The sequence below is a fragment of the Micropterus salmoides genome, unplaced genomic scaffold, assembly GCF_014851395.1.
Source record: "Micropterus salmoides isolate LMB-PRFRI ecotype aquatic unplaced genomic scaffold, ASM1485139v1 Ms_hic_scaffold_12, whole genome shotgun sequence".
NCBI lineage: Eukaryota > Metazoa > Chordata > Actinopteri > Centrarchiformes > Centrarchidae > Micropterus > Micropterus salmoides.
In genome coordinates, this window is record NW_024040263.1 from 2,893,973 (window position 1) to 2,906,447 (window position 12,475).

At 37.7% G+C, this 12,475-nt stretch overlaps 2 protein-coding genes across 2 annotated transcripts in view; one reads left to right on the forward strand and one right to left on the reverse strand.

The window, feature by feature from the left end:
* Positions 1-881: 881 nt before the first annotated feature.
* LOC119898675 (lipopolysaccharide-induced tumor necrosis factor-alpha factor homolog) lies at positions 882-3,350 on the forward strand. Its single transcript, XM_038712852.1, has 4 exons — positions 882-1,033; positions 1,460-1,489; positions 1,650-1,782; positions 3,045-3,350. The coding sequence occupies exons 2-4, from the start codon at positions 1,465-1,467 to the stop codon at positions 3,151-3,153; spliced, it is 267 nt and encodes an 88-aa protein (XP_038568780.1). The 5' UTR covers positions 882-1,033; positions 1,460-1,464; the 3' UTR covers positions 3,154-3,350.
* Positions 3,351-3,650: 300 nt separating this feature from the next.
* Positions 3,651-12,475, reverse strand: part of LOC119898674 — a 37,923-nt gene continuing 29,098 nt past the window's right edge. The window contains exons 51-65 of the mRNA XM_038712851.1: positions 11,758-11,907; positions 11,595-11,659; positions 11,347-11,476; positions 11,015-11,100; positions 10,802-10,931; positions 9,998-10,188; positions 9,618-9,708; positions 9,332-9,461; positions 9,059-9,249; positions 8,706-8,867; positions 8,486-8,622; positions 7,365-7,504; positions 7,169-7,263; positions 5,978-6,263; positions 3,651-4,275 (exon numbers count right to left, since the gene is read on the reverse strand). Coding sequence (XP_038568779.1) covers positions 4,181-4,275; positions 5,978-6,263; positions 7,169-7,263; positions 7,365-7,504; positions 8,486-8,622; positions 8,706-8,867; positions 9,059-9,249; positions 9,332-9,461; positions 9,618-9,708; positions 9,998-10,188; positions 10,802-10,931; positions 11,015-11,100; positions 11,347-11,476; positions 11,595-11,659; positions 11,758-11,907 — 2,079 coding nt within the window. The 3' untranslated portion in view covers positions 3,651-4,180. The remainder of the gene's footprint in view (positions 4,276-5,977; positions 6,264-7,168; positions 7,264-7,364; positions 7,505-8,485; positions 8,623-8,705; positions 8,868-9,058; positions 9,250-9,331; positions 9,462-9,617; positions 9,709-9,997; positions 10,189-10,801; positions 10,932-11,014; positions 11,101-11,346; positions 11,477-11,594; positions 11,660-11,757; positions 11,908-12,475) is intronic.

The window sequence follows — 12,475 nt, forward strand, 5'->3', positions numbered from 1 at the left end:
TGAAAAATAAAGACAAATGCAGATTTACTGAGAGATTTACTGAGACTGGTAACAGATTGCTGTGTTGTCCCATGAACCGCACTGCTAGGTCGACGAGTTAAATGCCAGATCTAATTTGGAGCAGCAGGAGCATGTGCTGTTAATTTCAGTCTGAATGGAAAGCTATTTGTCTTCAGTTTCATGCACAGCAAGTCTCTCAGCCACAAAGATGTTTTATATGTATTCCAAAATACCAGACATGTTTAATTAATCATTTCTACAGTTCTTTTAAACACTAATAACTGCATCCACAGTTTTCCCTTAATCCTTAGTGCTTCAAATATATTTAAAAATGGGGATTTTTTTTCTGAGGGATTCTAATGGGAATAATACTGGGAATAATCCCATTCAAGGAGGTAGTTTGCACAGTCTTCTCACAAAAAAAACAATATTAAGAGGAAGTGATTGGGTGCTAAAATAAATCACATTTATTTCAAACATATCTGGGTATTTTTAGAAGCATTTTCAAGTTTTAAGTTTATTGGTTATGTGTAGCTACATGCGTGTATTTCTCCAAGAGGTCATGGTGCACAAAGAGTTGGTCAAGAAGAGACAAAATAAAAAAATGTGGACTGATATAACTAAAGAAAACCATGGTCAAGGTTAGATTGCATTTTAGGGGATAAGTCAGCTAAAAGTTATTCAGATCTGGGACATAGGAGAGCTAAATTGTGTTTTCTTTCAGATGCAAATGGATTTGGGTCGGTGACGTTTTCACAGATAATTCCAGCAATCTTATGACTTCTGGGGAAGTAAACAGGGTTGGCAGGGAAGGTGTAGCCTGCACTGGAAGAGCTGATCTCTCTTTCGTCAAACATTCTTCTACACGTACTGTGAGTACTGTGCCTCATTTGAAACGGTAACGGTTAATTTGATGATTCTGTTTATGATAGTTTTTATTTGATTTTAGTTGGTATCTGGTAAATAGTTGTTTTTGTTACTTGTGAACTTGTTTGCACCACCGAGCAATAATACTGAATCCTACTGTATATCGGTAAGTCTCAGTACTACTGACAAATGCATGTTTAATGATACACTGATAAACAAGATTTACTTGTGTGAGTGTCAATTTGTGAAAAATTATGTGTATCACAAATGCATCTTCCTGTACACAATAAAACACCTAAAATACAGCCAAACTGAATACATTTAATTTACTCCTCATTGGTTTTTTTGTTTTTTTGTTCAAATGACATGTAAGATAAGTAATAAAGATGAGATAAATTTGTATTGTGTTAAGATAGAGGCAGTCAATAATGAACAGTTGACTAAGAAGATGCATTTGTTGCATTAGTCATCACCAGAATTTATTTACAACTCCTTAAACACATTTAAATCTTGTTTTTGTCTGTGTATCATGGATTTGTATGCACATCTTGTTGCCTGTATTACCTATATCTTTGATATAAATTATTTACAGGAACAATGGCAATTGCACAAGTGCCTGTTGGTGAGTCTATCCTGTATGTTTGTGATATGCAGGAGCGCATTTACAACAGCTTTCTGACCAGTTGGTTGTTCCTCTTAATAACATATCAATAATTTCCTGTAACTTGACAGAAATTGTCATTCTATTCTCTTTTGGTCTTCTCAATCCTCATTTTGTCTAGTGACAGTTGGCCCGTTGGGGGACAGTCCAGTTCAGGTTGCCTGTCCTAAATGCCATCAGACAGTACTCTCCAAGGTGGACTACTCTTCTGGTTTGCTCACCTACCTTTTCTGTGGAGGACTCTTCTTTTGTGGGTAAGAAGGAGTGAAACTTAACTTGCCTCATTATAATATATCATTGTTGTGGAGATGGAAAGTCTACAGCCTTGCTAGCAGCCCAGTGAGGATGCAAAAGCACATCATTTTTGGGTAGTAAAATTTGCTGTTCCTAGCACCTTACCATGGCCATGTCCTGAGGTGGTGCTAGAGGTTAGGGATCCGTTACTGTAAAAGATTCTTTGATATTTACAATATATTACATTTTCTTTCTGAGAGTTAAGATCAAATTAATACCACTCTTGTGTCTGTGCATTAAGTACGAAGATATAACTGAGAAAAGCAATAGAAAGAAACCTCAATCTCAACATTTAAAAAGTAAACCATACACAAAGTAATGTAAGAGGGCAGTGATATGCTGTAAACCTTTCTTGGAAAATAACAACGGTCAGTCTCAGTGACTGTGAGGAGGTCACAAATTTGTGTTTTTAGAAACATTGTGTTTATTAAAGAGCTTTAGAGGTGCTGATGGGTGGATATTTTTAATTCCAAGCTTCCAGTTTCTGCCTGTTCCTTTATGCTAAACTAAGGTAAGCTGATTGCTTGAAACTTTTTATTTTTCCTGATGAAGGTCTAGCACCGAAATATTGTGTCAATGCATATATTTTTTGCAAGCTAGACAGTGTGCAGGAGTTTTCTTTTTCAACTATGGCCAAACACACAGACATAGGATTGATATCCATCTTCTCATCTAACTCTAAGGTTATTGTCCCAAATGTTGAACTATTCCTTTAACTCAAAATAGCTTTCAGCAAAGGCCTTACTTGGGCTTATCTGTGCATTAACGTTAATGCTAATACTGCAAACAGCACATTGGTATGTTAATATGCTAATATAAAATTCATTGGTTAAGATTACAGGAATTTCAAAGCCATTGCAGTAGTTAGATCTGCCATTATTAAAGCTAATACACTTGATTTAGCTATTTTAAAAAGGAGCTACACTTTTAGCTATTACAAAGGTTTAATTTCCAATTACCTGCTTAAGGCCAGCAATGAGGGTAACCAGAGGGTAACCAAACTACAGCCCAACAGATTGATGGACCTATTATTCTAAGATAGCCGCTAGCATGGCTAAAAATTGACCTGGTATAATGAAATATGCAGTGTGGTGGCAGATGCATATCTGACCATAAAAAACTGACTTTATTAGATAAATGATAAAATATGTTTTAAATTATGTTATATACTATATATTGTATATGAATGGATGATCCTGAAATTAGCTGCTGTCCTCTCCAGCTTTGTTTTAGGTTGCTGTCTCATCCCATTCTGTGTGGACCGGCTGAAAGATGCAAAGCACACCTGTCCTACCTGCAAGACTGTACTTGGCGTGTATAAACGTTTATAACTGATATTAGAGAAAATTAATTGGCAACTATTTTGATAATTTAATAATCATTTGTCTTTTTTTTATCTTTAAACAAAAAAGATAGTTTCTGTTTTTTGGTTTCTAGCTTCCTAAATGTGAGAACTTTTTTTCTTTGTCATGATAGTAAAACTGAATAGTTTGGGATTTTTTGACTGTTGGTAAGAAAAAGCATTACATTTAAAGATGTCACCTTTGGTTGTGGGAAATGAATAGTAAGATTAATCCGTTATGAAAATAACTATTAGTTGTAGCCCTAACTGATATGGTGTCCTTAGGGTTAAACCAGGCTACAGACAGCAGTTGCCTCCTAAATGAACCGCTGTTATATTCAGAAAATGTAATTATACTGACTCTGACAGCAATAAAAGTTGCCTCTGACTCTGTTATATGTCTAACATGCCTCTTATTCAGTTGTTATTGGCTACTTTTTTACAAAGTTTGACTGGATACACAGATAGTGTTCACTTACTTACAGCTCAGATTTATTTATTTATTGTAAATGGTAACAAAATTTGTAGTTGGTGTTGGTTTGACTGCACAGATGATGATGATGTGACCCTCATATTAACAACTTATTCTCTCCAAATCCTTGAATATTAATAAACTGTGACCAAGCAAGTGATGAACTTAATGACTGTGCAACAATATACAGTACGCATTTAATCTCCTACAGCTCCATATATGCAAATCATTTTCAGGTAGGCCTACCTAAAGAAAGTGCTATCTCAAAATGGACACACAGGATTACAGCAACACAATTACAGCAGAAACTGTCACCCTAATTTTTATGTTAAGCCTCCATTTAATCATCAAGTAAACATATGAGTCTAAAATTTATGTATTACAAGGTTTCAGAGCATACATACTGAAAGATTAACTAATCAAGAATACATTATACTGTACATCCACTGTATTATTATTGCACATATTTTTTTCACAGTAGGCAATACAATTTCCTGCTAGTGTATATGTATTTATAAGTTACAATAATCAGCCATGTGCCTCTTCATACAAGAATGTTCTGAGAAGCGATGAGTAGCGCCAGGAGAAGGACAGAGAAGGCAGCATCTGCTCGGATGCGGGAACCATTGTTAGGCTTACCTAAAACAAGATACACAAACTCACTTTAGAGATCAGTAACACTATATAATTCATTACATATGAGATATGATATAAACACTTTACAATGTAATGAATATAAAAGCAGTTTCCCACTTTATTAAAACATCTGCCCTCCCTCAAACAACGCCTGCTAATTGACCCCCCCCCCCCCCCCCCCCCCCCTTAGTTACCATGCTTGACCAGCTGAAATGACTGCTCCATAAATTATCACTGTCGCCTGCTAATGTTTTGATGTTGACTCTTTTAAAAATGAGAACCTTGTGACATAGTATCTTCATCTGGAAAGCCTCTTTGGATTATGCATGCCCTGGAAGGTGAGCTCTTTGTTGGAATGTAGGGGTAAACCGGGGCAAAAGTAACACGGGACAAGCGTTACTTTCGTCCCACTACAGTGACCACAAGTGTTTCTTTTGTCCCGCTGCTAATGTGGTGACTTTCTTTGTGTTGCAGCATGTATTGAAACATGTTTATGTTATATTATGCCAACAGATTATACCAAAAGTGAGGGTCAGAAAGACAGACAGAGGTCTGATTCAGCCAGATGTTTTCATGCACATTTTGGAATTAGTATAAAAACAGCTAGATAGAAGCATGACTATTTTTGCATTATTTTGAGAATTTATATTTATTTTATGAATATTCATTTTCATTGTTCATATTGTTGAAGAAATTTTTTATAAAATGGATTGACATTGCCAATAAAAAACATTTTGAACAAGTATATGGTTGGGTTACTTTTGAAACATTTGAAGAAACTGTAAATAGATAATAAATAAAATGAAAATATAAGTAATACAGGTTAGCTCAGTTGGTAGAGCGCAGCACTTTCACCTGGAAGGTTGTGTGTTTGATCCCACCTTGAGACCGTTTCCTTTTTATTCCCTGTTCAACACATTGATTATGAAGCGACTTTTACTGAATAATTAAGTTAATATAATTTATTTACAGTAGGCTATAGGTTGTTGTTGTTTTACTGAATCTGTTGTATTTTTTATTTTTCATGTACTAAAAGAGGTGTCAGGGTTTTCATGGACTTTTATGCATAATTATTTTAAGCTTGTGCATTATTATAGGGTCAAATTGTTAGCTTCCTGTTTTGTGTTGTTTATATGGCTCATGCTGTTCACTAACTCTTTCATTCATTCACAAATAAATAATTTTTACTGTATTTATTCTATTCAAGGCATGGCATTAAATTACAGCAAGGGTTCCACTGTAATTGGATTGCTAGCTGCCTTGCTTCTCTTTCATTCACCAAAGTGGCTGCCGCACCTCAGTAGGCTGCACTTCCATTGGATGTGGAGCTAATAAAAATCTTAACATTAATATTTTTTCTCACCCTCCACAACTTGCTACCCATAATGTTAACAAATGGACTGCATTTACAACAGATAATCACGCTTTAACTAAATTGCAGAAGACAGAAGAACAGCAATGTTTGCAGCTTATATTAGAGCATGCAAATGTGTTGTTTAATCATCTAATTACACTTCAGCTTGTGTTTTTAGTTTTGTAAAGGCTGAAAAAAAGACATCCCCTTCCAAACTCTCTACAGAGAATCTCTCTTACTAAAGCCCCATTTACACCGCTTCATGTGGAGAAATCAAAACCTTGACCGGCCTTTAGCTAACGGTAAATTATCTCCTAAATATTGTTTTTACGTCATTCAACTTTTTCTTACCTGTGGTGGTAGAAGATGCTGTTGTGGGTTTGCTGGATCCAGTTATTGATGATGGGGATGATGAGCTGCCTGTGGCGGTGGTCACTGATGATGAGGTGGTTGTGGTGGGAGAGGTAGTGGAAGCTATCGTGCCAGCCCTGCCTCCCACAAGCCCCACTCCCAGTGTGTCAAGCTCTGACTGCAACTGGCTGCTGATCCAGGCCCGTACCAGTGTCTGGTTTTCATAGCTCTTTAAATCTGGCAGGTTGGTTCCAAGAAGACCTCGAACTTCATTAACAGTCAGGTTCTAGGGAGAGAAGAGCAGACATATATTTCATCCGAGTGCAAATAAACAAGCTCTTATATAGAGGATAGGTTCACAATTTTTCAAATCTGTCTTAAAACAATAGCCAGGTTCCCACATCAACATTGAAACAGTTTTTGCATGCTGTAATCATTCCTCCTGTTCATACTGGCCTTTAAAAGATATTTTCCTAACATGCTACCATTATAAGTGATGGCGGATAAAATCTACTGTGTTGAAAAACTCATTCAAAAGTTTAATCAAAATTAATATGAGGCTTCAGTAGTCTGAGTTACACAAACCAAGTGGTCATCTTCCAAAGCTACAGTCTCCAAAACGGACGTACAATCCAAGGAGACACAAAGAGAATTTTTGTATACTTGGAAGATAACCATTTGATTCGTCAGACCGCTGAAATCTCATATTAACTTCAGATACATTCTGGAACATATTTTTGCACAGAGCAAGAACTTCAGATTTTGTCCATCATCACTTACATTGGCAGCATGTTGCGAAGGAATCTCTTAATGACCAGTATGAACGGGAGGCATGATTACAGCAAGAATAAACTGTTTTAATGTTCATTTGGGAACCTGACTATTGTTGTATGACAGACTTGAAAAATTGTGAACCTATCCTTTAATTTCTTTTCTTTTTTTAATCCAGCAGAACATAAAAACAAATCAACACCTGCTATTTTGGACACAGCCATAACTAAGTATGCAGGTAGCAGCATTTTGTCTAAATGTAGCGACTGCCAATAACTGCAGAAACTGACTACCTTACTACTGCACCTTTTAAGTACTCTTAAAAGCTCTCATAAGCAATCATTGTTCCTTACCAACACTCCTGAAAATGATTATTTTATTTTATGCTAAATTATATATAAAATACAATTAAAGACTGACCAGTACAACGTTCGTAATCAGATTGGTGAAGGTAACAATGTCCATGTTGATATTGGAGGCCACCAAACTTCGGATATAGTTTAAATTTGCACCCCCTGCAGGACAGAAAGAAATGGATAGTTAGTTTACTGTCAACTGTTTGTGTTTAAAAGAAGTTGTTGAAGGTGAGGCTGTGTCTGTGGGTCTGTTTGCCTACCAAGGTAAGGTTGCGTGAGCTGGTAGGAGCTAGCAGAGATAGCTGTGCGGGTGGTTGGGGCAAATGCTTGACTGGCAATGGTGAACAGAACTGCCTTACTCTCTGTGGTGCAGTTGGACACGTCCAGGGCGTTGGCAGATCTGCAGGAGACACAAAAACACAGAGTAAGAGACAAGAAATAGACAAGAACAGCTGTGTGCACATCCTGAAAACCTCAGTGCTAGATATCAAAAACATCAACAAGAATGTAATAGACAAGTATACACACACAGGAATTAGAGTTCATCAACCTGAGGAAGACCATTAATGCTAATAAATGTTTAAGGGAGTTATGATTGTGGGCACTTTTCTTTTGTATTTTCTAACAGACAAGAAAACCCCACACGAAACAAAGTGAAAAGTTTACTTTTTGAGAATCAATATTTCTTTTTGTGTTAAAACCTACAAATGTAGTCTATTTTTTATCAGAATTATGAAACTTTTGTCGATAGAAGACTTTCCCCCCCAGAATGTTTACATCATAAAAAATTGAAAAGTATATAGTTACTATATGTGATTGTGATTGTACATTTAATGTTAACATCAAATCAACGTATCATAATTGTTTGTTTTTTTAAATATAAACAAAATTATTTTGCAATATGCAAACTATTTTGTCTTTTTTAGGGGATATTTCTTTAAGGTGGACTACATATAAAATTAACTTATGTAGATTTACACCTTCAATTAGTGTAAGAAAAAACATCTGGGTTTTGCCTCTCAGCTCCCATCCAAGCTGCCCTACACACTAACAGCACAGTGGTGCACATGGCGAGCAAAGGCTGTCCCATGTGGTCCGATCCAACAGGTGAGGTACTGTAGGTCAAATTGCTGAAAAAGTTCATGCACAGTGGAGTCTATGCCTTGATGGATCAGGGCTGTTTGGGTGGTACAACAGAGGCCTACATAATGACCAGCAGGTGGTCATAATGCTTTGGTTGATTGGTGTATGTATAACGCCCAGTTGAACTATGAACTCATGATATCACAAGAAACAATGATATAATCTTTTTAGACTCAAATATCACGATATTAGTCAAACAATCCTCCAGATACACACACTGTCCTTCCTTGCTTCTTACTTTAGGCTTTGTTGGGAAATGGTCATTAAAACACTTGTGTCCAAAGAGCACAGGTTGGCTCCTCCGATGGCGTTGAGCTCATCACTGCCCAGCTGGTTCCCTGTCTTATTCAGATACTTATAAATGATGGCTTTAGCCTGGACGAGAAGAAACATTAAGTCATGAGAACACACAATATATATATGCGAACATAGACAACACACTTTACTTGTTTGCTCACCAGGCTGGGGTCCCACTGCCCATTCGACGGGTTCATCAAAGCAGCGAGTGTGTCAATCTGAGTGATATTCCACATGTTGATGTCATTAATAGTGGCCACACGGGACGCTGGGCCTAAGAGCTGAACCTGACTCTCTGGGATGGTGGAGTTGGCCACATAAGCCTATAAATATGTGAGAATCAGAAGACATTATCACCCAGCAGAGAATCATAATCAGAGTCAGTTAATTTGTTCTCTGTGGAGTTTTGTAACTGTAAATAAAAATGGAAAGTAAGCTTAGATTTTTGTTATTGCTCAGTTTAAAGAAAAGCATTTACAGTTCAGTCACATCTTCACTGGCTGCAATCACTTACCTCTCTCAGCCTGCTGAGAACAATCTGGAGGTATTGGGTCTGGGTCACCTTCCTAGTGATGGCATCCAAGTTCTCTTTAACAGTGGTGGCACTGAGGCAGCAGTTGAACTGGTTTATGTCGTTATAGACGAAGGGGAACGTCACGTCGCTGATGGTCACCTGGGTGATCACTCCTACAGTGCACCCATTTACTAAAACACAGGAAAAACAATAGTTAAAGTAGTAAATTAATGAAGATGAAATGAGCAGAGCAGATAATGGAGAGTGACTCACCTATAGATCGCTTTGACTTCTTAGTAATGGACCTCATTATTTCGTCCATCAGCCTCTGTCTCATCTGGATGCTCACTCCATTGCTGCTCATAACGTTCAGGAAGTAACTCAAGAACGCCTGCTTTGTGGTCTGCTCACAGCAACAAAACAGGCACAGATGTAAAAAATAAAAAAAATAAATTAAGAAAACATCACCAACCTCCATCCAACACCAGGCAGGTGTAATGCCACAGACGAATGGAAAGTCACGTTTTCTCCTAAATGCATGTATTCAAGTCTTACTCACTGTGTTAAAGTTAGCATAGAAGTTTGAAGTCAAATACAACGGTAACATCCCGAGGTCCACCAGAGTCTGTTGATTCCATGTTGATGGAGCTCTGGTTATAAAAAAATAAAGAGTGTAAAAGGCAGTGTATCAAACAGAAATTGAAACAAAAAAACCCCATGTTTTAACTGGTCACTAAATTATAATTATTTCATTATGAGAATTGTTTTCTGTTGTGATCTTTTTGTTTTACAAGGAACAGAAGTAAACAGGCAGGTATTTTAAAAGACCCTAAAGGCTTCTGAGAAATAAATCTGCTGGTCCTACAAGGACTTACAATAAAAGAGTTTTCCTGATTTTCTTACCAACTTATAATAGATATATTGCTGTTGTTGACATACCCGTACTGTGTTTTCCCGCTCTGCAGTAGAGCTTCAACAGCAGCCACTTGAGCGTTGGTGAGTGCTGGGCAGTTCTTGAGCTTTTCCAAGATGAAGGGGTCAGAGTTCTTGATGTAGGACCCATTCAAAGTGCAGCACATGTTTCCCAACACTGATATATTATCCATGGTCAAACTTGTGTTTGTTATACCCTTGGAGATAATAGGAGAATATGATATGACAGAAATTAATTACAGATTGGGCTATGAAGAACTGAAGTTCTAAGCATTCTAAGCACACTTTTTGCTGCACACTCTTAACATTTATTTACATGTATTTTAGTTTATGTGCTAATGGTCAGGTTACAATATAAATCAGGAGTTCAGTCTTAATCTATCATATTAATAAAATAATAATAATCACTTCTTGAATGGGGTGTCCTGGACTACTTTAAGCACAAAAAGCAAAACTTTGACACTGGCTTTATCAAAATGAACTGATGTATGTATTATATAAACTAGCATAGTTGCATAACAAGTATATTAAGTGAGTGCTCTTTGGTGGTGTTCTTGTTGCCGCTTGGTTGTGCTCTTTAGTCGTCATCCAAATAATCCATGTGTTCCCAGACAACAACTAAAAGTAAATTGGACTCCTTAGAGATTTAAACATTTATTTAGTCCTGGAGTGACTTTAATCTTCCTTCAGGAAATTGGTTCACTTAATTCATCACTAGGCAATTTCTGAGTGTGATAGGTTACTTTAGTTTAGAGCTTGGGAAAATGTCCATTTGAGATGAGCATATCGTTTTGTTGTTTGGGGACTCACCAGGCAGCTCCTGGCATTATTAAACAGAGCAGTCAGTTTGTAGCTGAGGACGGAGGAGAAGACAAAGAAGTCTGCATTTGCCAGCTGTTCAAAATAGGACCTGCATTGGTTCTGTGGCACCAGGGAGTAACTGTAGAGAGACAGAGGGACATAAACTAACTCAAACTGTTCTGACAGATAACTTTAGTCCAACACAAATCATTTTAAACTCACTCATAGTACAGCAGCATATCATAGGGATAGAGGTTGAAGATGGTGGCATCTGGGTCTCCTTTAATGTAGTTGTACATGCAGGTCAGCTGTTGGGAACAAAAATTCTCATCAGTTCTGTATATAACCCCTTTGTTGTTCCACTATGCAGCGATTTGGTGATTGCAGGTGAAAAGATGTTGAGGTGAAAAACTTGGATACATTTTGTTAAAAATGAGAACATTTTTAAACATCTGGGCCACAGGCAGAATAACCTTGTTTTAACTGCATTTCTATGACTTGTAGTGATGACCTCGCTCGCACACACACCCTCACACACGCTGCCCCTCTCTCACCTGAGTCTCCACCAGTTTGACCTTGTGAATGCCGGCCCTCCGACAGGCTTTGATCAGCAATTTGATTTGCAGTTTTGGAAAGGTCCTTACTCCGGTGCTTGTGAACCCTTGCAGCACTGAGGATGACAAACTACACAAACACACACACACACATTATCTTCTGTACATATTGAAACCAACCTGCAAGATATTACCTGATTACCTTTTTAGCAAACTCTTGTATTATTGAAAATTTCTTCAAAACTCACTTATTTGGACTTCCCAGCACTGCGGTTGCAGTGTCCACAGCTATTATATTAAAGAACAACTCAGCCTAAAAAAAACACACAGTGTGTAATAACATTACAGCATCGAGCATCCAGTTGGTACATTCAGAACAAAAGTCTGTGTTTCAGTGTTGCGTCCCCGTACCTGCCACGGCATCCAATTCTTCCTGTTGAGTGTGGTGATAACGCTGTTGGTATTTGAGAAGCCCACCAGCAGTGCTCGAGGGATCTCAGTGGCCAGTTCATCTGGAACGTTCTGTATGATCACCTCACTGTTGCTGTTCACTGAAATGATCTGGGTGGGGATGTGGGAAGTGAGTTAAATGTGTGTTTCACTGCCTTTGCTGGTTAAAAGTCTGTTCATCTGTGCGCTCTTTTGTCACCTGTTTTTCACATTCTGCTTCTCTGTCCCCTTCAGCCACATTCCCAGATTGTTACTCAAAGCCTTTGCATCCCGCTACCTTTACCTCTACTTGTACCTTGTTACCTGTTACCTGTTCCTGACTTGCTCGTCTGTCGTGCCCACTTGGATTTATTTGACTTTACTTTGTTTGCATTTGAGTCCTCCTCCATCTGTTGCCTTTATTTACTAATGTGACAGTAACCAGTAACAGTGATGTCACAGTGTCTTGAAGTCTATCACTGCAGCAAGGTGAGGTGAGAGGTTAAGTCACTGGAGGTTAGCGAAAACATGATTTCAGGGTTTGTCTTAAAATGCTCCACTTTCATGCAAATTAGTCCATGACATGACTTCTGTCTTATTGGATCTAGATATCTGCCAATTGTAGTATCAATGGAATGGTCAAGACATGTTTTTTTGGGATAACATACACAAGTTAACATTTTCACTTAACTGAACATAG